The following is a 24,716-nucleotide window of genomic DNA, read 5'->3' as shown; positions in this document are numbered from 1 at the left end:
GGGTTCGATTCCCCGGCTGGGGCTGCAGCCCCTCGCTGCCCCTGGTGGAAGTTCACACAGTGGCCACAGGTGGATGTTCTGCGCATGTCCCTGGGCCTGGTTTTCTCCAGCTGCTTCTGAAAGGCAACTTTAAAGAAGTTTGCAGGCTATTTTTAGAAACCGTGCCCCATTGTTCTGGGGAATGGCTTTGCTTCTGTGCCCTGGCCCATTTCTTGTCACTTTGTTTGCAGATTTGGGGCCCCTTTATTCCTTGTCTTATTAAGTCTCTAGGTTCCACACTCAACCCCCTATTACCTCCCTGATAGTATAGTCTGTTTCTCTTTACTTGCTTCTCCTCTAACCACACCAGTCTCTTCGCTATTTCTCAAACAGGCACCCTCTGATCTCAGGGCCTTTGCTCCCTGTCTTAAAAACAATAACAAAAACTACGAATGACAACAATTGCTAAGTGAAACCCTATAATGAAAAGCTAGCAGCAAGAGCCATTGGTCCAGCAGCATCTCTTCTGGTCAGTCACCAGCCAGAGCACCAACCACTAACTCTCACAATGATCCTGTGAGCCTGGCGCAATGAGCCAGTCTTACAGATGTGGAAACTGAGGTTCAGCAAGGTCAAGGATCTTCCTCCACATCACACTGCTGCCAAGTGGCAGAGCTGGGATTGGAATCCAGGCTGGTCTCGCTACACCCCACATAATCTCTCCTTCCAGCCTTGTTTCAAGTATTTCGCTCCGTTACCAGACCTGTGCTACAAGGCTTAGAAGCCCCAGGTGGAGCAAACAGTTAAGCACTCAACGACCAACCAAGAGGTTGGTGGTTTGAATCCACCCAGAGGCTCCTCTGGAGCCTTGGTGGCGCAGTGGTTAAAAGCTTGGCTGCTAACCAAAAGGTCAGCAGTTTGAATCCATCGGCCACTTCTTGGAAACCATATGGGCAGTTCTACTCTGTCCTGCAGGGTCACTATGAGTCTGAATTGACTTGATGGCAATGGGTTTTTTTTTTTTTTTTTTTTTGAGCCTCCTTAGAAAAAAGTTATGGCAATCTGCTTCTGAAAGGTCATGATCTTGAAAACCCTGTGGAACACAGTTCTACAGTTCTACTCTGATACATATGGGGTTGCCATGAGTTGGAATCAACTTTACAGCAACTGGGTTTTTTTTTTTTTTTTTTTGGTTTTCAGGGAAAAGGATGACAGCTCACCCTTCATTTTGCAGGGGAATGGAGAGAGACAAGGGACTGACACGAGGTGCACGCAGATCTCCTTGGCTTTTCCTTAGAGCCAAACAAACAGAAGGAGTCACTTGTAAAAGAACACAGTGTTTTTCCTCCTCTTCTCACCTCTCCGGGGCTGGTGCCTGTGATAATTGGAAAGTACAGAATCTGGTTTTTCTGGATTAGAACCAATGCTGCGAAGAATGTTCTGACAATAAATGCTGTTGATTGATGGTTGACAGACAATGTTCTTAAATACAATTTTCCTGTGCTGGGTGTTAAACGGAGGGCTGTATTAAACAACTGCTCAACAGCCTGCTTCCTGTTCAGACAGAATTTACTACGCTTTCCGTCTTTTTTTTTTTTTTCCCTCTGCCGGGTTCATTGAGGCAGCCAGGCAAGATGCTATCTCAGGTCCTCTCCAGTTCCATCACTCAATGACTCTATCAGGAAGAGAACACAGATCTGAAGATGTTTTTCCTCCCAAACACTGGGTTGGGGTTATTATTCACACACAGAAACACAGACTCCGAGAGATAACAGGTCTGGAAATAAGGAGCTTTGATTCTGGTCTCACACGCTTTGACCCAGTAATTACACTTCCGCAAACTTATCTTAAAGAAAAAAAAACTGAAAGAATAGAGCTATGTGCACAAAGATGTTTGCTTCAGTATTTTTTGGAGGCAACGCCCAGTAAAATACTGTCCAATACAAGACTGGAATGTATTCACTTGGCGGCATATACAACCATCACAAATGATGATTTCAAAGACATGGAAAAATGCTTACGACAGTGTTTTCCAATTTGAAGTTCACTATCCACTAATGAAGCAGCCCTGGTGGCACAGTGGTTAGGTAATCTGCTGCTTACTGAAACATCAGTGGTTTGAACCCACCAACAGCTCCTTCCAAGAAAGATGTGACAGTCTGCTTCCATAAAAATTACAGCCTTGGAAACCCTACGGGGCACCTCTACTCTTTTACACGGGGGTTACTATGAGTCAGAATCGAGTTGAGACAGCAATGGATTTATTCATTAATGGGTCAAGAAAAAAACTTAATAAGGTCTCCTACCACCAGCTTTTTTTTTTTAAAAAAATGAAATAGACTAGAAAAGATTAGAGTGCATCACAGGTGATATAGGCACTTATCATGAAAGTTTGGTTATATGGTTAACTGCGCCACGATGTAAAATACATTTTTTATTGTGGGGTCACAGTCAAAACATTTCGAAGGCCAAAGGTCTACCGCGTACTGTGGCTAAGCCTAGAAGGGAATACCCAGAGACAATGTTAAGGATAGTAGCATGAAGGATACTACTTTTCATTTATGTTTTCTGTGATGTTGGTAGGCTGTTTTTTACAATGACACAAGAAAAATGAGTAAAAACACAAGACAAAAAGGAGGAATAAAAGGCCATTATCAGATCCCAAGGGGATCAAGACGAGGCTTCCCAAAGACGAGCACGGCTCCAGGTCCGGCCTTACGGGATGGACAGAATTTAAATACGGAGTAAGTAGGTTGCACCAAAGCCAAACGGGGTGCGTTCTGAAAGGATGAAGGGTACAGGAGAAGATGGGGGTGAAAAAAAGTCTCTCAGCCATGTAAAGAGGCCCGGAGCTAGGAAGGCAAGGAACAGCTCGACCTCAGGTCGGGTCGTTGTTCCTCCCGGGTCAACCTTCTTATCCTCCCCTACTCCTAGGGCTGAGACTGACGCTTCAAACTACAGATTGCCCCTCATAAACATGGCCGCCCCAAGCTGGCCGCGCCCCTCAATAAGATGGCGGCCTCCAGCCACACCCCCGCCCCCATAGCCCGGCAGCCAATGAGAGAGGACGACGCGTACTTGCGCATGCGTGGTGCGACTAGTGGTCGTGTCCAGTGATGACTGGCGGTTTCCGGCAAGTGACATGACTAAAAAGAAGCGGGAGAATCTGGGCGTCGCTCTAGAGGTGAGGGGGAAACGGGGTTGAGCGAGGTCATTAGTCGTCTTCAACGATCTCCTGAGAGATAGTGGGTCGGTCAGCCGTAGGTTAGAGGAGGGCCCAAGGGGAGGAAGTAAGGACGACGGGGGGTTGGGAGAGGGAAGCGAGGGGTGAGAGGGCCCAAGGGGGCATCCAGAAGTGAGGGGGACCGAGGCATCGGAGGTGAGGGGACCCCCAAAGGGGAAGAGACTTGGAGGTGAAGGGGAGCTCCAAGGGGGAGGGACACAGAGGTGATGGAGTTCCGTGGGGGTCACGGAAATAAGGAGGATCTGACTGGGGACGTGAAAATGAAGAATACAAAAAGAGGCGGGGCTCAAGTGAGGGGGACCCCAAAGGTATGTGAGCCCACGCTGTTCAGTATGTTACTCGTTGGCAGTTCGAACCCGCCCAGAGGCACCTGGAAGACAGGCCTGGCGATCTGCTTCCGCAAAGATCACAGCCTTGAAAACCCTATGGAGCAGTTCTACCCTGCACACATGGGGTGACCCTGAGTTAATATCCCTTGAAATGGGAAGTTTTTCCTCTAGTGGGACTGAAGCAGGTAGCTTGAGATTTACTTTTGAACCTGTGAAGAATTCTGGGATGGTGATGTTACCAAAGGGCTTAAAACCGATGTGTATTGAGCAGCTACTTTCACTTGCATTCTTAGTTATCCTTACTACAAGCCCATAAGGTGGAGAGATATAATTCCCACTTTTACAAATGGGGAAACTGAGATCCCAGTGGAGCCCAGGGTGAACCAGTGGAGCTGGTCGGGCTGAGAATCAAGCGTAGACCACCTGCCTGGCAGGGCACCTTTTTTCTACTAGGTTACAGTTCCCTTAGAGCACCCTCCTAGAGGTTGCAAGAGGTACGGGGTAATAAAAATCATGCTGTCTTCTTAGAAGGAACCCTGGTGGCACAGCAGTTAAATGCTTAGATACTAACCAAAAGGTTTCCATGTTTGAACCCACCTAACCCTGGTGGCGCAGTGGTTAAGTGCTACGGCTGCTAACCAAGAGGTCGGCTGTTCGAAACCGCCAGGCACTCTTTGGAAACTCTATGGAGCAGTTCTACTCTGTCCTATAGGGTCACTGTGAGTTGGAATCGCCTCAACGGCAGTGGGTTTGGTTTTAGTGGGTTTAGCGGCTCCTCCGGAGAAAGACCTAGTGATCTGCTTCCATAAAGATTCCAGCCAAGAAAACCTCATGAAGCAGTTCTATTTTGTTACATGGGATCGCTGTGAGTCGGCATCAACTTGACTACACCCAACAACTGTCTTCTTGAGGCTTGCTGCTGCCGCTTGAGGCTTACTACCTAAGTGGTTCTCAAACTGAAGAGTGCATAAGAATCATTTGTGGAGCTTGTTAAAAACTGAGTGAACCTCCCCTCCCCTCTGACAGCTTGAGTGTGAATTTCGAACAAGCCTCACACTCCCACACAGGTGGTTTAGTACCACCCCACTGAGAGATACTCACGTACTTGGTGGAAGAAAAGTTTGATAGAAACGTGACTCTCCTTCTAAAAGGAAATATTTTACGTATGGGACAATGAGATGGCACTACATAGTGGGAGCACAGACGTTATAACCTGTATTAGGGTAGGATGAAAAGTCCCTGGGTGGTGCAAACAGTGAAGCGCTCGGCTGCGAACCAAAAGGTTGGTGGTTTGAATCTGCCCACAGGTGCCTCAAAAGAAAGCCCTGACAATCTGCTTCTGAAAGATAATAGCCATTGAAACCCTATGGAGCGTAGTTCTCCTCTGAATCATGTGGGGTCACCGTGAGTCAGAATCAACTCAACGGCAACCGTTTTTTTTTTAAGCAGCCGTAGGGCGTTGAAGGCCCCTGGGTGGTGCAAGTGATTTGCAATTGGCTGCTAACCAAAAGGTTGGCAGTTCAAACCCGCCCAGCTGTGCTGCAGAAGAAAGGCCTGGTGATCTCCCATAAAGATTACAGCTAAGAAAACCCTATGGAGCAGTTCTACTCCATAACACATGGAGTCACCATGAGTTGGAATTAACCTGTCGGCAGTGTTTTTAGGTTTTTTTTAAATAAGGACATGGGTGGTTCAGTGGTAACATTCTTGTCATCTGTACGGAAGACTTAGGTTCAATTCCTGGCCAATACACGTCATGAGGTCCATCTGTCAGTGGACCTTGTTCCGCAACAGTCATGGGATGGTGCAGAACTGGACAGAATTTTGTTCCGTTGTGTATGGGGTTGCCATAATTCAGGGCTGACTCAATAGCAGCTAACAGCAACAACCACACCCCGAAATTTGGTGGCTTCAAGAACAAAGAAGTTTATTTCTTTCTAACTAACAGCCTAGAGCAGGGGTCGGTAAACTTTGTAAGGGGCCAGATAGTAAATATTTTAGGCTTGCAGGCATATGATCTCTGTTGCAACTACTCAAGCCATCTTAGCACAAAAGCAGCCATAGATAATATGTCAGTGAATGGGTGTTGCTGTGTTCCAGTAAAACTTTATTTACAAAAACAGGCAGCGGAATGGATTTGGCCCAGAGACTCTAGCGTGCCCACCCCGGCCTAGAGCGCCAGGACAGTGGCGGTTTTGCCATCTGTCAAGGCCTTGTTATCACCTGCATGACTGAAACCAGGTCGCACCCCATAGATGTGTCCACTGGCAGGGCAAGAGAGAGTGGAGAAGCACACCCACTGTCTTTAGGACCCTGGGCCAGCAGTGCGTGCTTTCCATTGGCCGGAACTAAGACTTGTGGCCTCACCTGACTACAAGGGGGGCTGGGAAATGCATTCATCAGCTAGGAGGCCATGTACCCAGCTACAGCTCGGTTACTATGGAAGAAGCGGCTAGCATGTTTTAGGGGACAGCCAGCAGTCTCCACCACAGGTCCCAGCCTACCTCACAGTGTGGTTGTGAGGATTAAATGAGTATGTGTACAGGGCCTAGTGTGTACTCAACACAGTGTGGGTAATCAATAAATGGTAGCTCTTTCTTATTAGTAACCAGTTGCCATGGTGAGCCTATGTGTGTCAGAATAGAACCGCACTCCATAGGGTTTTCAGTGGCTGCTTTTTTGGAAGTAGATTGCCAGGCCTTTTTTCGATGGCACCTCTGGGTGAACTCGAACCCCAACCTTTTGTTTAGCAGTGAAATGTTTAAATGTTTGCCTGTGTAATTCATTTGCATCCTTCTACCGTGGCTTGGTCGACTCTCTTGTTTGGGCTTTAGTTTTCTCATCTGTAACATGAAGGACTTGAAAGTCATCAGGGGTTACAAACTCACTGACTATGGTCCTGATACAAATCACAGATGCCTTTCGTTTGGCTGACACATTTTTTAAAGTGTTTTGAATTTGGAGGAGTCCCTGAGTGGTGCAAACATGCTCAGCTGCTAACCAAAACATTGGAGGTTCAGTTCATCCAGAGGCACCTCGGAAGAAGAGCCTAGTGATCTGCCTCAGAAAAATCAGCTGATGAAAACCCTCTGGAATACAATCTACTGTGACACACATGGGGTCACCATGAGTCGAAATTGACTTGACAGCAACTGTTTTGTGTTTTAGTTTGGAGGGGTATGTACTCTCCTAGTGCCTTATATGGGTCAGGTTCACCTGGTATGTTACCCTGTATATACCTCTTCAGGTCTTCACATTTGCCATCTTGGTCTCTAGCGTTACTTTTTGCTTGGGTATTCTCGAGTTTGAGATCTGTAACTGTGTTCCTTAGAAAAAGCCTGGCATCTGGCTGTATTCCCACCTTGTGTCTCCATCACCCCCAGCGGGTCTGAGTATTGAATGTGCAGTGATGCTCAGTAGCAGTAGATATTGTCCTCTTATTAAAAGTCGTGTGCTCAGAGCCAATGAAGTGGTGATTTAATCAAAAATGTTTGTTAATCTAACGAGTGCAATAAAAACCCCACAAGTGAGCGATCTCAGCACCTGCGCACAGTCTCCACTTGTAATGAAGCACTTACTGAACAGGCGGCACTCACCCCACCGGGCCGGCTTGGGCCAGCTGTACTGGGCAGTCACCTGCCGGGACAACCAAAACACCTTTAGGATCCCCTCGCCCACTGATGGCTCTTCTCAAGACCTTTTTATCCAACTCATTTGCTACCTTCTGAGATCTCAGAGTTGGAAAAATGGGTGAGTTCTAGCTTCTGAGAGTTTACTCTGAATAACAAGAGAGAATTAATAGTCCCGGTGAGAAATTGCCAGCCCTGGTACTGATTTTAATGCTGTGTGGGAGGAGAGAAAGGTGGTATCAGTCTAAACTGGTAGTTAGGAAGATTCTGGCTGAGAGAAAAGTTCATTTTAGTCTAAACTGACAGGAGGATTCTGGCTGGGCTGATGTAAAACCCTATATGTTTTTTAAAATCTCTGATGATAATAAACTCTTTCTTGGTCATTGCACTTTTCTTTCATAGCTAGACCGCTCAACCTGGTGTCTTTAGGTATTGCAACAGCCAGTTGGTCTTAACAGATGTCCAGCATCTTAGCTGACATCTTAAAGGGGAAAACTTGGTTGGATCTTGTCCCTGGTACAAAAATCTATCCGTTCGGAAAGCTTTATGCTACAGGTACAGAACATTGACCCTAGCGATTTTTTTCCTCATAACAAGAAATTTGGATGTGGGTAGCTATTGGATTGGTTCAACAGCTCAGCTGTGTCGGGGCAGGTATTTCTGCATTCCTATGTATCCCTTCACAGTCACAAGATGGCTGCTACAGCTCCAGTCATCGTATCTAACATTAAGGCAGGAAGAAAGGGAAAGGAACAGCAAAACTGTTTGCCCCTAATAAAATCTATTAAGAAAACATTCTGTATCCCACTTTGGAGAGTGGGTCTGGGGTCTTAAACCCTAGCAAGCGGCCATCTAAGATGCATCAATTGGTCTCAACCCACCTGGAGCAAGAAAGAATAAAGAACACCAAAGACACAAGGTAATTATAAGCCTAGGAGACAGAAAGGACCACATAAACCAGAGATTACATCAGCCTGAGACCAGAACTAGATGGTGCCCAGCTGCAACTGATGACTGCCCTAACAGGGAACACAACAGAGAGCCTCTGAGGGAGTAGGAGAGCAGTGGGATGCAGACCCAAAATTCTCATAAAAAGAGCAGACTTAATGGTCAGACTGGGACTAGAAGGACCCCGGAGGCCATGGTCCCCAGACCTTCTGTTAGCCCAAGACAGGAACCATTCCCAAAGCCAACTCTTCAGACAGGGATTGGACTGGAATATGGGATGGAAAATGATAGTGGTGAAGAATGAGCTTCTTGGATCAAATAGACACATGAGACTATGTTGGCATCTCCTGTCTGGAGGGGAGATGAGAAGGCAGAGGGGGTCAGAAGCTGCCCGAATGGACATGAGGAGAGAAAGGGGAGGGAAAGAGTGTACTGTCTCATCAGGGAGAGAGCAATTAGGAGTGTATAGCAAGGTATATATAAATTTTTGTATGAGAGACTGACTTGATTTGTCAGCTTTCACTTAAAGCACAATAAAAATGAATTTTTAAAAAAATTAATGAAGAGTTAAACAAAAAAACTGTTTACCCTTTTATCAGGAAAGCAAAGCCTTCCTAGGAATCTCCCTCTTGATTTCTAGAACATCTCATTGGCCAGAGCTGGGTCTTGAGGAGGCTGGGAAAGTATCTGTTGAGCTTTTCCAAACTCCTGTAGTAGAGGTGGACAAAGGAGGAGGGGTTGGGTATCAATGTTGGGTTGACCAAATAATAGTATCTGCTATGAGGAAAAGGGTTAACGGAAGTCTTTTACAATTCACTGGAACCCTTGCCAGAAAAAGAGGCCAGGGTCCGTGATGACTAGCGAGAGGTGATAGGTTGAGGGGAGCAAATGGACTAGGCTAGGATGAACACCAGGAGGAAAAGAGACGGGACACTTGTAGTTATTTTAGCCACTAGACTGTCAGCTCCATGAGGGCAGGGAGGGGCAGAAGCACTCGCTAAGTATGGATGAAGGCAGCCTCAGTTCTGGAATAGGCTGTGCTCAAGGCTGGGGGAAGCTACCAATCTTCTGACATAAGGGACAGAAGCTACTTAGTGGACCGTCAATAAATATTTGCCAAATTGGCTTGAGTGGCAGGAGGAGGCAGTTGAACCCTCGACACTGACATCTGGGCCAAGTTGAGGGGTCCTGTGGTCAGAGGTTAGGAGGCCACAGTGGAGTAGGCAGGTGCATGCTGCTTTGCTGGGGAGCCACATGGCCAGGGACTGGGAGGAAGGCTCACTGCACGCCGAGACTGTTCAGAGGCCACTGACCCTTAAATGAGCCTCACCTGCTGCCAGGTGCAAGCGACAGGTCACCACTGGGCAGGTGGTTTCTCTTGGCAGCCTGTGTCTGGCTCTGCTCCACTCGTTGGGGGTCAGGAGACTAAAACCTCATTACCTAACGCGGCTGGATGTCAGCATGTGTGGAGTGGCTGTTTGCCAGCATCTTAATTAATGAATTCATAAGGCATGGAGTAGATGCCAGTTCTTGAAAAGTGCTTTGAGCCTTTCAGCGGTGAAGAACATTTTGCTAATTTATCAAAAAATATATATTGGAGGAAAGAAGAGAAAACAAACCCTAAACAACGTTCTGGCCCAGGGACTTTTGAAAGCTTCAGGCAAGAGCTGACGGGCGCTCTACTTCGAGGGCGCACAGCCTCATGTCAACACATCTGAAGTAAGGCCTTGGAGCTGCGTGGGCTTCAGCTGGGCCTGCAAATTCTAACTTAGGGAAGGAGGGGCTGAGTCTCCATAGAAATGACAGCCCCTCAACTCTTTCTGCTCTTCCTGAAAATTGTTCACTGGCTAAATAAAAACTGAAGGGGTTTACTGTCTTCATCTGCTCAGCCTGGGAGAGAAACTGCTCATGGGGACTGATAATCTAGGGCCATGGTCAGAGGTTTGTGTTCTGCCCCCACAGATCCCTATGAGCCTCCTCCACCGAAAAGCACCCCTAAGGGGTGTCAGGGTAATCAGCCCTTCTGGGCTTGAGGCTGGTCACCTGGAAAACCAATGCCTATGACACAAGGACTGTGTCGTCCGTATGCTCCAGATGGAAAGCCCAAGCTCTGCTTGTCAGAGACCATCTGGGCAGGGCTCTGGCTTCTTACCCATTGTAATACATGTCCTGGGGCCTCCCCTATGTATGAAAATGAGTGGCTGTCCAGCCTGGGAATCCAGTTCCCAGGCTGCTGGGGCTGGAGAAGAAACAGCTGACCCCAATCTCCACATTGTGAATTAGCAAGTGAAAAGGAATGCTTCGATCCCCACTGGGGGAACCCCACAGTTGGGTTTATCATGCCCAACTAGCCAGCTTTTTCCTTCGGTTAACTGGTTGTTTTTATGTGAATTTTGGGGGGTGCCTTTTTTTTTTTTTTTTTGGCAGTTTAAGTGATGGGGGAGGGTGCCTGGGATGTTGGGAGAGAGGGGAGCTGGAGGGTGATTGCTGCTTCATGAGAGATGCTGGGCTCCTGTCTCCTTCATCTCAAAGCAAACAGATTTCAATCAAGTTCTTCCTGCACAGAGAGCATCTATTGTGTGGACAGAGACCAAGCAAAGCCCTCATACAAGATTATTCAGAGGAGAGAATCTGTCGAAGCCAGACCAACAAGCTTAGATTGACTTTGACTGGTATGTGGAAATGTCTTTGTTCCACAGAACCGTTCTTTGTCATCAGTGTTTTCTTGAGGGATTTTGGAAAAAGAGCGTGAAATAGTGGAAAGAACATAAGGTTTGAGGCAGAAAAACCCAGATTTGTGTGGACTTTTGGTGTCCGGACACTGCTTTGACTCATGCTGTGTCATCCAGACTGATAGCCGAGGCTCCGCTTGGCTCAGGTACCCTGACACCATGCTCTTTAGTAGGTCTCAGTGCCTAGCAAGGGCCTGATAGGAGGTGCAGAGTGTGCCCCACAACCATGGTCATACCCTCACAGAGAGTATCTATTATGTGGACAGGGACCAAGCAAAACCTGAGGCCACCCATTCCAACAGCTCCTGAGAGAGAGCAAGGCAGGCAAGACAGAGACTGGCTGCCTAAGGCAGAAAGAAGAGTGGCCGGCATGGCCCACAGCCAAGCACTGAGGGGGCCTTCTGCTCTTTCCCAGCAGAAGGTCTGGCCCTAGACAGTGGCTCTTTAGGGGGTGGGCGGGGAGCTCTGTGGGTGTGCCATTCAGCCACCTTGCGTGAAGGACAGCCTGTGGGTTGTGTTTGTCAGTCAGCAGGATAAAAACTGCGGTGAGGCCCCCATTGGCAGGGACACCCTGGAGCTGCACCCACTGTGGGCCTGGCCTGACCAGTGCGCTGGCTGGGGCAGTTGTCCTGCAGGAGCTGGAGACAGGTGCCCTGCCCCTGAAGAGGCCTCATTCAGGGCTTTGATTTCCGAGGACTCCACACTCCTGAAAAGATGCCTCACGGGGATTGCAGACGAATTTTACAGTTTCTTTTAACACAGTGGTTTTATGGTATATAGGACCCCAGGGAGACTTCCCTAAAGCTCTGAGAATAAGGTGTTATTCCCCGAGTCAGGTGGCAGTGGGGATTTTGCTTAGCTGGCTTTGGGTTGCTGAGCTGCCAGCTGAGCACCACCCCTCCCTACCAATAACACACACACTCTTCTCCCAGCCCCACCGAGCACCCGGCTCAGAGCTGCATCTGTGTGGAAGGGGCACTTGTCCCCAGTGACTGGGAATGAAGAAGCCCTTTCTGCCCTTGGTTCCTGCCAGCAGGAGCGATGGCAGCACTTGGCTGGGGCTGGGGCCTTGTCCTTACCTCTAAGGACTCTGAGGCAGCCTCTGCCAGCCTTGACTGCCTGTCTGACTTCAGGTCTTAGAATTCTTTTGCAGGAAATGCCCCCGCCTTTGTGGAGGAGCCTTTGGCCCCTTACTTTGTCTCCTCACTGAGCCTTCTCTACCCAGTACTGGAAGGTCACCAGCCAGGCCTCGATTCCCCCAGGTTCGCTTGGATAATGAAAGGCAGTGGTTCTCATCCTGCTGGGCACTGGGATCACCTGCGGGGCTTTTTGTTATTGTTGTTGAAATGCAGACTTACTGGATCCCAGCTTCCAGGCCTCCCCCTGTGGACCCACAGCTCCCTTCCACTTAAGGGATTGAAGGATGCTGCTTCCACTACTGCCACCTCCTGTACCCCTTTTTTTCTCCCTTTTCCTCTTTCTCCTGCATTGCTTCTCCCCTGTGGCCCTACGGGCACTTTAAGCCCAGCTGCTGGCCTCTGGATCAAGAACGCATTCCCACTGGGATGCCCTGCACCTTCTGGTCCCTTGAACTGCCCACATGGGCTTACACAGGACCCACCAGGGCCACGGGGTGCTGCCCTGAAGGAGTTTACTAACTTGTGAGGAATTCACACCACCATCCTTTCTCACTTCCTGGTGTCCCCTCTGCTCCCCTTCCGGCCCACAGCTTTGCTTCAGCTGCTGTCATCTCTGTGCTCTGACTCTTGGTTTTCTGAATATAAATGTGTGCGTGGACACTCCTTAATGTTACCGTGCATCGCTGGGCCTGAATGAGACCACCTTGACCATTTCTGCTTTGCCCATGGCAGACACAGCCGGCAGAGCTGCCCCTCCAACTCCAGGCAAGTACAGCACCTGAGCCAATCTTGGGCCTACCATGGCTCTTCCTGTCAGATCCCTCTCCAGCCTGTCAGGCAGGAGTCCTGGGAACATCCTTAGCCTCTGGAGTGTAGCCTTCCTTACCCACTGGGTCGGTCCGATCCCTTTGATGGGACCTCTTTTGCCTAGTTTCTGGGTTTTGGGTTCCAGCCCCCAGCTTAGTTAGATGCTAGACCCTGCTGGGCCATGGTGGGGGTGAACCCCGACTCCTTGCCACTGGGCTCCACCTGCCATTCACGTCTCTTCAGATGCCCACAGTGCCTAGACCTCATCTGAGTCTCCTCTACCTCTAGGACACTGCTCTAGCCCTGTCATCTACCCCAGCTTCCAACCCCAGGGTAGGATCATGAGGTTCCCAGCATGCTGTGTGCCTGAGCCAGCTGCACTGTCTGGCCTGCAGAGGTGTTGCTGTTCTGATGGTCTTCCCTGGGGGCCCCTCACTGCTGAAACCCAACATAGCCTCGGAAGACTGGCCCGAATCCAAGCCACCGGGGCTCCCCTTCCTGCTGCTGCCAGCCAGTAACCAGTGGAGATTCCACTCCAACTTACAAATCCACTTTTTTCTCCCTTACTCTTGCCACAAATTAACTTTTCTTTCTACTCCCCCAAAGTTCCAGTGAAAACCACTCTGTGATAATGATAGCAAACACTTTTATTGAGCTTTTAATATGTTAGGCACTATCCTAAGCACCTTACGTGTACTGCTTCATGTCATCCTCAGAACAACTCTTTGAGACGTGAAACATCCTTTGTTTTACACCTGAGGAAACAGAGGCACAGAATTAAGTAATTCACCCAGCAAATGAGTGGCAGAGCCGAGGAACCTGATGAGAGCCCACGCTCTTTACCAGGACATGAAGCCATGATTCCAGGCTTCTGGCCATTCAGGCTCCCGACTGATTGCCCATATCTGATCCTCGCACTTACAGGGTCTCCTAGCATTTGTGTTCTTGATCTGCCTGGTCCCAGCTATCTTGTCCCTGCCAGTCCTCGGTTGCCTTCAGCGTGGTGGCGGGGAGGAAGCTAACCGAGGGCTACAGATATACATTGGCTAATTGGCAAAGTGCATAGTCCACATGCATGTAGTTGAGAGTTGACTGAAAATCCAACTAGTGACCTCCTTGGAGGCCCTCTTTCTGGGGTCTCTCTCACCTTGCTGGGCCAGCTCTGCAGCCCCCACTCTTGATGCCAGTCATAACTAAAAGATGCAGCTGTCCTGCCCCTCCCTCCCTGCCTTCTCTGCAGCCAGGAGATCACCTGGAGTCTTTGCACCCATCATTACAGCTGCCCAAGAGCGGGCTTTCTGCTTCTGCAAGTGCTGCGGCATGTGTGACTGCCAGCTTCCAGAACCAGGCCCAGCTGGGGACCCAGTGGGTCACCTGAGGGTGGGTTTGTGGTCTATAAGTGCACGAGCCTTCTGCTACTCTGTGTCCCCTCACTCGCCCCACATCAAGCAGCTGGGTGATAAAGAAGGGGAACTTGCTGTTTAGAAGGGAATCAGAGAGCTGTCAGCAGGACATAAATATTCATAGAGGGAGGTTAGAACTTGAGTCCCTAAAACCTTGATTTGTGTTCGCCCGTTTAAGCCTCATTAAAAAGTGGTAAATGAAAGTGGGGATATTCAGTGGAACTGAGAATAAATTGGGCTTGTCCAGATAAAGGCCTCCAGCTGCTAGCTCCGCAGCTCCTGCCCGGGGCATGATGGCAGATTGGCTTGGCCACTTGTGGTTTGCCAACCTCAATTTTAAGATTTTGCCTAGCATGAGTTCCTGGCCTTGCTCTGGGCCAATACCACTTGTTTCGGCACCTGGTAGCCTTCCAGAGGTGTTTAGGGATGAAAATTCCCAACCTACCCCCTCCTCAGAATGATGTGCAAAGCAAGGACTGGCCCCAGGAGTGGCAGGGAGAGATTAACCTGGGACTAAGATTTGCGTTGGGTAATCTGCAAAATGCAGAATCTACGTGCGTGTATAGTTGCTTCTTGCTTCTGTGGGCATGACGGGATGACTTCAGACTCCAGTTGCTACATGAGGCCTAAACCATCTGTCCCTAGCCCTTCGGCCCCACCCATTCCTCCATAGCTACAAAGACCGCTGTGGGCCCCGTGTTGTGGTGGGCACAAAGAAGAGACAGATGGCCACCTCACCCTCTAGGACAAGAGCTACAAACTCAGGCATCCTCAGGGGCGAGGCAGGTCACATGTGAAATGGGTCAACCTAGAGACCAGATGTGACCTGGGGGCTGCCAAGTTTACATCATCTGCCCTAGAGGCTCCTGGACTTTGGGAAAGATAACACGTGAAAAACAGAATGCTCAGTCTCCTGAGAGGAGGGCGGTACCCCTCCAGCCAAGGGCAGCACCGAAGGCCTTATGGAGGAGGTAGAGCTTCAAGAATTAAGCTTTGAGACTCAGTGTGGAATTTGGTGCCCTGATTGCTGTTTTGCCATCACGGAAGCAGCATGCATCAGGGCCCTGCAGGGCTAGGCTGTGTGTGTTGGGGATTGCTGTGTGGGTCCTGACGCTCCTGTTCCTGCTGGCCCCACTGACCACCCTATCAGACTGTTCCTGTTCCCTGAAGCTGGCTGTCCATGTTCATGTCCGTGTAGTGCAGCTTCCAGGAAAGCCTTCGGCCTCCCCAGGCATGGACCCCATCTCCTGACTGGGGCTGTTTCCCAGGATGGCCCTCCCTTTGGTGCCCATTAGCAAAGAAAATGACACAATTAACCAGGCAATTAACTAAGGCTCTGCAGTTGCTCCCTCCCACAGGGCCCTGCTTGAGGAGCTGGAGTTGGCAGAGGGCTGGGGCTGGAAGGGAGGAGGTAGATAGTGTGTCATCTGGGCTGGCCTGGGAAGAGGAAGTGGCTGACCCAGAAGTGGTCAGGATGGGCGCTGGCTGGGGAGAGGAGCAGCAGGTAGCCAGAAGGCCCAGAGACTTAGAATTCAACTTTCCTGAGGCCCAACCTGCAGAAGCCCAGGGTTCTGACTCCTCACCTTCCTGCCTTCCTGAGTCTATGCAGCCACTGATTACCTTCTCTGCAGGAGGCACTCCAGAAAGGAAAGGAGACAGGTAAGGAGAGGGTGCTCCACTCTGACTCCTCAAAACAGTTTTTCCATTTGGGGATCCTGTTCTTCCCTTTGTGAAGTGGAGGTCCTATTTCCTATCCCTCCCAGGGATATGGTGGGAATAAGTGAAGTTAGAGATAGAAAAGCAGACATTACAGGCACCCAAGGCACCATTCAGTCAGCTGCTAAGGGACACAGGGCCCTTGGAACCTCCCCCCACCTATTCCAGGCTCCCACCAGCAGGGTGGAAGTGAACATGGAGCAGACCCAGGCCCAGAGAGGTGGCCAATTAGACAGACACTTTGAGACTGTCAGACAGACACACAGAGAGAGATGGGTTTTCACAGCACGATGCCAGAACCAGGCTTGGATAACCTAGTCCAGTGTTTTATAAAATATTTCTCCACAACCCAGATTACTTCCCAAGAGCACATATGAAATTATATTAAAAACAAATGGGAAATCTACCTTCGGGAACCAGCCTTTCAGGCGCGTAGCAGTTTTGCCACCCGAGTTACTTCTGCCTCCGTGATGGGCAGTGTTTTTGCATAAGAACTAACTCAGAAACAGAAGGGTTTACGAGCTCTTTTTTTTTTTTCCACAGTAATCTTTACTGATTCTCATGGGAAAAATACTAAGATGAAGTGTGTGAATGAGAAAAATACCTACGCTTTCTGGTTCCTAGATTCCTAATCTTCCGCCCCTCGTGTGTGTGCTTGGAAGCAGGAGCCTCATACCACCTTGTTTCACTGCAGAAGCCCGTGGGGCAGGTGTGCGCGCTCAGAGCTCTGGTTGCTCCTGTTCAGGGCCCACATGAGGCATCATGCTGGGGAGTGAAAGCTGACTGCAGGGCTGGTCCTGGTCCACCCCACCCACATGTGGCCTAGAGGGTCAGGGCAGCTGAGACCCCCCCAAGCAGCACCCACAGCAAGGGACAGCCCTAGTTCAGGAGAAGCCCAGAGCTGAACCACGGAGGTGGGGTGGGGGATAAACACAGGACAGCAAATAGATGCTCTGGGGAAGAGGTACTTGGGCCCCCTGCCCACAAAGATTAGTGTAGGCCTTGGGGGGAGGGAACCTGTCCAAGAAGACTCTGAGAGGCTTCCTCCTCCAACCCCAATGTTTTGGAAGCTGAATGATGGCTGCCTTCTCCATGTGCTGTGTTTCAGATCGATGGCCTGGAAGAAAAGCTGTCCCAGTGTCGGAGGGACCTGGAGGCCGTGGACAACAGGCTCCACCGGGCAGAGCTGAGCCCAGAGGCCAGGTACTGTTCCTGCCTAGCTACCCCACCTTCCCCCATCTCTGCCCTCCCAATCTATCCTGGGGCCCTGACCGCTGAGCTTCCAACCCAGGAAGCCTCTCTCCCACCGTAACACAGATATTCTGCCTCTCACCAGGGTATTCCCCACACCTCTTCTTGCCAGAACCCTGGGGCATTCACTGGCTTGGGCCTTGGTGTTTGCCTGCCCCCCAGTTCTGAGGCACCCACATAGTATTGTGCTTTATTGTCTCTAAGGCAAGTCTCCACCCGCCCACTCCCTCACCTGCTACTGGAGACCTAAGCCCTTGTCCCCCCATCCAGCCTGGTGTGCTGGCTGCCCCTCAGGTAGGAGGAAGGAAAGGGCTTGAACCATAAAACCCCTTCCTCTCTCATAGGAGGTCTCTGGAGAAGGAGAAAAACAGCTTGATGAATAAAGTTTCCAACTATGGTAAGAAATTTCCCTTCATTTAACAGCTCCAACCTCTAGTCCCGAGAGTTGGAGGGGTCAGACAGCCCAGGGGGCCTGACAAGGTTGCAGGGAGCAAGGGGGCTCTCTGGAGGGAGCCAGCCCCCAGGAGGCTGCAGGAATCTGCTGTAGGACCAGTAGCCTTGAAGGCACCCATCCGCCAGCCTGGGAGCAAAGTGGGTTTGTTCCTTTGTTTCAAGGGAGGAAGAGAGGTGGCCTATGTATAGGACCATCTTCTCCCTTTTGGCAGCCAGGTTCAGAGACTTACATTGACTCAGACTCAGTCTCCCCTCCCAGCCTTCTACTCCCTCCCACTGAAAACCCTTCGAAGGGAGTGGGGCAGTGATGAAGGAAGATGAGCCTCCGGTGGGAGCCCGGGGAAGGGCTCCTGTGGGTAGAGAAATGCTGCCACCTTGTGGACACTGGGGGCAGAGCCCTGGCACGGCACCAGGCTAGAGGGGTGGAGGTGGCTGCCCCTGGCCTTGCAGGCCTGGCCCCTAAAAGCCAGGGAGGAAAACATCGCAGGTGGCTCCTCAGACTTGTCCATTCTGTGCTTCCTCTGCGGAGCCAAGAATCTGCCCCAGAATAGCCCAGATGGCAGGGACCCTCCAGAGGGAACAGTCTAAAACAGTACTTTAAGCACTGAGCGCCCACACATACAACACACATTAATTACATGCCCCTGTAATTAAACATGGCTGGAGCAGGGGGTATCCTGGCCCCAGGCATGGACTGGCCTACCCAGATCTTGTTTGCAGGTTTGTCTGTCTCCCATCCTTTTCCAGGTAGGGCTGAGATCAGTTCTCCCTCAAGCCTAGCAATTTTTATAGAAAATCGCAGCATCACCACTCAATTTAGCTCAAAGTATCTGCCGCCTGTGTGTCACATGGAAGGAATGATTAGATACACACATGGCAGCAGAATAACAGGACTGACTTCCCCTAGAGCCAAGACAGTGCCTTGTGGGCACAAACTGCCTCCTCTCAGCACCCCTAGCTCCTGGCTTGGCTGGGCACCCAGCAGAGGCAGGGGCTCAGGGAACTTCTGTGGAATGGATGCACCAGTGGTGTGGCCCCACCCTGCACCTCCCCATGGTCAGGGCCTAGGAGGTCCCTGCCCTCAGATCTAGTTGGCAGATGAGAACCCTGGAAGGATGAGCACCACAGAGCCCAGAGGATCACCTGGTGATCCCATACTACCTCCTACCGTGGCTTCCAGGTACGGCCTTTTTGGTGACACTTCACACATCCTATCCTCAACCTAAATTGCATTTGAAGAGAAATGGCTGGGACTTTTATTAGGTCGGGATCTGTAACCAAAACATGCAAGGATCTGGGCAGATCAAGGAAGACAGGTCACTTTTATGGATAAGGAAGAAAGTAGCTGGGAGAGGACACATCAGCAGTGTGTACACCCATTTGTTGACAAGAGAGAGGGAGGCAGAGGCAGACGAGAGGGGTCTAAACTACCTCTCCCATCCACCACCCTTCTTCCTCCCAGAGAAAGAGCTGAAGCTGCTTCGGCAAGAGAACCGGAAGAACATGCTGCTCTCTGTGGCCATCTTCATCCTCCTGACCCTCATCTACATCTACTGGACCATGTGAGCCTGGGACTCCCCACAGCCAGTACAGGCAGCTCTCAGCTTGTGAGGACCAAGCAGGCCCCTCAAGCCTCAAGAGGACCAAGATGCTAGGAGCACTTGTCCCCAACCCACACGCCTGAGCGCAGCTTTGAGTCTGCCCAGTGCTTGGGAACCAGGCCTGGCCCAGGCCCTCTTGCCTCCCTGGCTGCCGTGGAGCCTGGGTCTTCAGGAAGACATTGTGCCGGCTCCTCCCTGAACCCAAGGAAGAGGCAATAAAGAGCGCTGGGCTGCTCCTGTCTGCTGAGTAAATGTCACGGTCTGACTGTGGCTAGGGGCAGCAGGGCAGCACTTGGGAAGAGATATCCAAGGGAATGCTCTTGGCTTAGAACTGAGAAGGGAGGGAGAAGAGGGGGCTGCGAAGGTGAGCCCCCACTTAAATGGCAAATGAGGGAGACAGCAGGAAGCACTTTCCAAGCCACAACTATGCCAGGAGCCACTTCCAGGGCCTGGGTACAGTTGGAGCCGCAGGCAGACACCACACCATCTGCCTCCCCAACCAAGCACACTGCCTTGCCCTACAGTCAGTGTAATTATGACAGAAAAAATGCAGCCTGTGCAGTGAAGGGCAACTTGGGGATTTCAAGTGGCCATGAGGAGGTCCCGGGGGGAGCACAGAGTTAATCCATCTTCAAGAGGCAGGCAGGGCTGGTGAGGCCTCCCAGAGAGCAAGTGGACAGCAAGAGCCATGGTAATGACCAGACAGACTTATGGTGACGGTGGCCAGTAAATCAGGCGGGGTCTGCAGTGAGAAGTGGTAGGGGTGGAACAGAGTGGAAGGGGAGGGGGAGTAGGGAGGCGGGAGCTGCAAACACAGACATCACCCACCGTCCCTGAGCACACTCCCAACTCCCCTCCTGATCTGCCTAGGAAGTGGGGGAGCAGGAGGCTAGAGCAAAGAGCAAGGCAGAGCAGAGTAGGTGACCAAAGGAAGGGCTTGTTCTGGGGAGATTAAACTAAATAAGCAACAAGGAAAGGAGTTATCCCAGGGAGCTAAGGGCTGTGAACGTCAAGGAGGACCCTCAGGGGCCAGGGCTAAGGAGCCAAGACAAGTGTAGGCAGACTTTTGTGAAGGGTGAAGGGGGGCAGCACCAGTGTGAGAAAACGGGGGGAGAAAAGCCTGACTGGAAAGGGAGGCACCATCAGCAGGGCCAGGGGTCAGCAAACCCATCTCTCCCTCCTCCCCCTCCCCCGGGGCCTAGTGACACTAATTGGTCTGACGCCTCCATTATTTTAGTCACACAGGCTGATCCTGGACTGTCACAGTGTCACCGTGGAATGAGTGGTATGATTCATGGAAGGGGGAAGGTGTCTCTTGCCCTGCTGCGGTGTGGGTCCTTCATTAGCCCATCCGACGCCTCCCTGGAAGCCCTGCGCCCAGCAGACTAGGCTCTGATTAAACAAACCGTCTCTCCTCCCTCTTCTGAGAGGAGCTCCTTCCCCTTCACCGCAGCCCAGGCTGTTTCACATCCAAGCCAGTCCCAGACCACAAAGCACCAAGGACAAAGAACAGCAGCCCCAGTACAGAGCCACACAGACATTAAAAATATGTTTATCTTTAATGACCCAAGATTTTGCAAGACACACGATATACCCAGAATTGGGTGGAAATACAACATCTCAGCAGTGCTGCTGCCAGTTGGGGGGTGGAGGGGGTGGCGCTGGATGCTGGCTGGAGAAGCCCCACGGTGGAGTCGATTGCAACCTCACGGGAGACTCAGTGCCCTATCTCCATGGAAACCAGTCTAGCACTGGGATGGGGCCCTAGGGAGGCCCATGAGCATCTCTGAGAGGTATTTCCCATTAAAACAAACACAGATGCCCTCCCCCACCCCACAACGCTACTGCCCAGCCTCCCCTCTTCCCTCTGCCTCCGCCAAGAGAGAGGAAATGGAGTGACCACATAAGACAAAGGAAAGCAGATTGTATCTCCTACCGGGGAAGAAAAACAAAGGAGGGAAAAGGGTGGCAAAGAGCTGCCTCCGGCTCTCAGGACTCTGCCAAGGCCCTAGGCTGGCTACGGCCAGTGGTGGCGCCATGATTGCCAGATGGCTGGGCACTGACCCAAACCCCAGAGGTGCCTTCTGTTACTGGTGGGGCCACTGCTGCTGGAGGAGAGAAGATGGCAGGTCTTTAAGCTGCTTCCTCCCCTTCTAGAGCTGCCCAAGGTTTGGATGAAAGGGGATGGGGCTCAGGAAAGCTCTCCAACTACGGGAGGCAGTCACGTCCAGTACCAGAGAAGGTGCTACCTGGTCAGATGTGAGGTCAGGGATGTGGGGCCCACACTCCTCCCTTCCCGGCCTGCCGGGACTGTCAGAGGTCCAGGCTGGGAAGAACTCCAGGGAAGGCTAGGACAGGGTATGTGGCGAGGAGACAAGAAAATTGCCAACTTGGCATCAAAACAGAGGAAGTTCAAAGAAACAAAACCTTGATTTACAAAGCAGCTCCTCCTGGCCAGCTCATGAACAGTGGGCCTCCCCCCACTCAAGGTTTGCCCAATAAAAAGGTGGGCAAAGCAGGGGCATGGCCACCCTCAGGGGCAATGCATGGAACTCAGAAAAGTGAGTCTACAGGATACAGGAGAGAACAGCGGAGCCCAAGCCCTGCCACTCTCCAACACTTCCTCCACCAGCCCCATGTGCCCAGGGCACTGACCTCAAACCCACCACAGGGCCAGCTTCCTTCAGGCTGAGTTCTGGTAGGGGAAACAGTTCCCAGGCTTGTCCCTGGAGAGAGGAGCCGAAAAGGTGTCCCAGAAGAAATGGGTGAGTGTCCTCTGAAGGCCCCTGACTGCGCTCTTCAGGGGAGACAAGGAGGCCACCCCTCGTGGCCAGGCTGCAGTGACCATGCGCTGCAATCCCATTCCGAGAGGAGGAAGAAAGCCAGCACTGGGGACCCAGGCACAGAGCACCCTGCCTAGTGAGTGGCAGGGCAGGCAGCAGGGGTGGGCCGCCCAAGGCCCTCAGGTGCTATGCATCTGGATGAAGGACAGGACGTCTTCCTTGGACAGCTTGTCCGGATCCTGGGGCTTCTGGGAGTCGTGCACACGTATGCCATCCCCCCACTCCCAGAAGAGCCGGCTGTAGTAGCAGATGCTGGGAAAGAGGAGAGAGAGGGAGGTCAGTGGCTGCGTCCAGGTGGAGCAGGACCAAGAGGCCACCACCACACTCCTGGCAGCAGGGACTTAGGTGACCTTCAAGGCTGGCGAGGGGTGAGGAGAGTCTGCCAATGACTCCAATTTGGAGTCTTCTCTCTGGCAGCCAAAAGGCCTCTAACTCCTTCTTCCTGCCTTGCAGAACCAGTTTTTCCCATCAAACAGCTGCTGCAGCTAATTGCATCCAAGCAGATTCCTACAATTACTGATATTCCTGGTTTATCTGTCTGCTGCTCTAATATAATAGTATTAGTGTGGTCACAGAAAAACCGTCGATGTCTAACTATAAGCACATTAGGGCCGTGGGCTACTGTCAAAACCTGTGACCAACAATCTGGTAAATGGATGCTGAGTCCTGACGAGGGAGGACTGGGGTCCTCGTGTGAGGGGCAAGGCTGTTGGCCCTCAGCAAGTTTCTATCATGGGGTCAATGTCAGAACATCACGTAAGCCGCGACTACTTCCTGGGGCAGATGCTTTCACACCCAGGACACCTAACCATCACGGCAGGTCCTGGCATCACAGCCCCTCTCTCACCAAGTATACTACCCAGGCCCAGCCATACCCTGTGCTGGACCGCCATCCCCATCCCTGTGGGGAGGAGGGTAGTCCCAATACGAATAGAACCTGCCCACTCAGGGGAGCCCCTGCGAGGGCAGCCATCAGTCTCAGGTCATGCAGCATGTCCTGGCAGCAATACCTGGGGCTGCAGACGGGGGCAGGCTGGAGGAGGGCTACTCACTGAAACGGGGCAATGGAGTCTGCAGGCAGGACATAGGTAGAGGTCTTGGTTATCTTGTTGTAGAAGAACTTCCTTTTGAAGCTTTTGCTGAATGCCATCGTCCATGGCTCTGATGGGAGGAAGAGGGAAAAGAGCCCAGAAAGGACACAGAGAACCCATGGGGGACAGCTCTACCACTGTAGGGGTGTGCCTCCCCACTACTCCCTCCCCGGAAGGCAGGCGGAGAGCAGCTGTGAGGATGCTGTCTTCACCACCAGTCCAAAGGGGCTCTGGGAAAACGACTACTTCTCAACCCTAGCCCCAGTCTTGCCAATCTGCCATCAGGGCAGCATCCCTGGGCCCCTGACAGAGGGAGGGGGACTGTTAGCCAGAGGGCACTGAAGAAAGGACTCTACCAAGGATGTAAACTGAGAGGAAACTAAATGTGACTTTCTGGATCTGTGCCTGCCCTCCAAGAAGGCCCTTCCCACTGCCCTATGAGCATATACAAGTTGGGCTCCCTCTCCCCATCCCAACCCAACCCCCAAGGCCCACCAAAGAACAGAAGAGGCTCAGGGAACACAGTTACCCCAACATACACAGTGAACTGCCAGCCTGGCTGCTACCTGCTTTGGTGGGACCTTTAGCCTGGCTCAGGCAGGTCTGGGCAATCGCCCTGGCTGGGGAAGGAGAGGAGGGTGAGAATCAGGAAGGGCAATCACTCCTCACCCACCATTCACTGTCCTGACGATGTAGAGGCCGGTGGGTACAAAGTGCCGGTCGTCCCGTCCTGTGTAGCTGAGCTTGGGTGTGCCACTGGAACCCTTGATGATCTTCATCTCTAACCTGATTGCCCCAAGCAGGTGTGCAGACAGGAAGTTCAAGTGTGTGCATGTAAAAGAAAGTACAAACATTAGTCTCTGGTTAACATCAAAATCACACCAACCACAGTATTTTACTCAGTTCAACTTAAGAAGAAACCAAGGCACGAAAACTTCAGTGGGCTGCTCCAGGCCACACAGCAAGTCTGTTAGTGGCAGTACTGGGTTTAGAACTCAGGCCCTCAACTCCCAATCAGGCAACGGCAGCAGAGAGGGGCAGATGACCCTGCTGGGTTACTGCTCTTTGGGGGTTTTAAGGTGACACCAATGAGGGGGAGATTAGGGACCACAAATGCCACTGGGTCTTCAGTCCACCACCCATGGCATCACTGTGGCCACTGAAAAGTATGCAGTAAACCCAGCCAGGAGAGCAGTGAGACCAGCCAACTCCCCAGTGACCAGAGCACCCATGCACACACCCAGGATCAGACCCAAAGACCTGCGAATGGCCGGCACGCCACTAAGAATAAGAGAAAGCATTTATGCCCCCTCTACCCCTCCAATCTCCCTGTCAGCACCAGGAGCTGGGATTTACGGTGTTCCAAGCAGTTTGCTGCTCTGCCCCTCACAGGGACAAGTGTAACTGTTACAGCATCAATGAGCCCGTATTTCTGCCTGACACACACAGCCCCGCTCCACTCCTGACAGAGTGCTGAATCAGCGCTCAGCTGGGGGGCTCTTGGCTGCCCCAGAGCCACACTGAGGCAAGTGAGGCAGGGAAGGGGCAGCC

General features: G+C 51.5%; 2 protein-coding genes across 4 annotated transcripts in view; one reads left to right on the top strand and one right to left on the bottom strand.

Annotated features, from left to right (window-relative positions):
• The first annotated feature begins 3,074 nt into the window (after nt 1–3,074).
• CCDC167 (coiled-coil domain containing 167) lies at nt 3,075–20,593 on the top strand. Its single transcript, XM_064285428.1, has 5 exons — nt 3,075–3,163; nt 17,035–17,129; nt 17,522–17,574; nt 19,093–19,192; nt 20,469–20,593. Exons 1-5 carry the CDS (start codon nt 3,122–3,124, stop codon nt 20,479–20,481), a joined length of 303 nt encoding a protein of 100 aa, XP_064141498.1. The 5' UTR covers nt 3,075–3,121; the 3' UTR covers nt 20,482–20,593.
• A 174-nt stretch (nt 20,594–20,767) lies between these two features.
• Nucleotides 20,768–24,716, bottom strand: part of CMTR1 (cap methyltransferase 1) — a 50,219-nt gene continuing 46,270 nt past the window's right edge. For 2 of the 3 annotated variants that reach the window (XM_064285417.1, XM_064285412.1), the window contains exons 22-24: nt 23,839–23,951; nt 23,127–23,235; nt 20,769–22,326 (exon numbers count right to left, since the gene is read on the bottom strand). In XM_064285417.1, the coding sequence (XP_064141487.1) occupies nt 22,194–22,326; nt 23,127–23,235; nt 23,839–23,951 (355 nt within the window). In that variant the 3' untranslated portion in view covers nt 20,769–22,193. Of the gene's footprint in view, nt 22,327–23,126; nt 23,236–23,838; nt 23,952–24,716 lie in introns of all 3 variants that reach the window. The other variant, XM_064285413.1, reaches the window with a different exon arrangement.

The sequence above is a fragment of the Loxodonta africana genome, chromosome 1, assembly GCF_030014295.1.
Source record: "Loxodonta africana isolate mLoxAfr1 chromosome 1, mLoxAfr1.hap2, whole genome shotgun sequence".
Classification (NCBI taxonomy): domain Eukaryota; kingdom Metazoa; phylum Chordata; class Mammalia; order Proboscidea; family Elephantidae; genus Loxodonta; species Loxodonta africana.
This window is presented reverse-complemented; position numbering and strand designations above follow the sequence as displayed.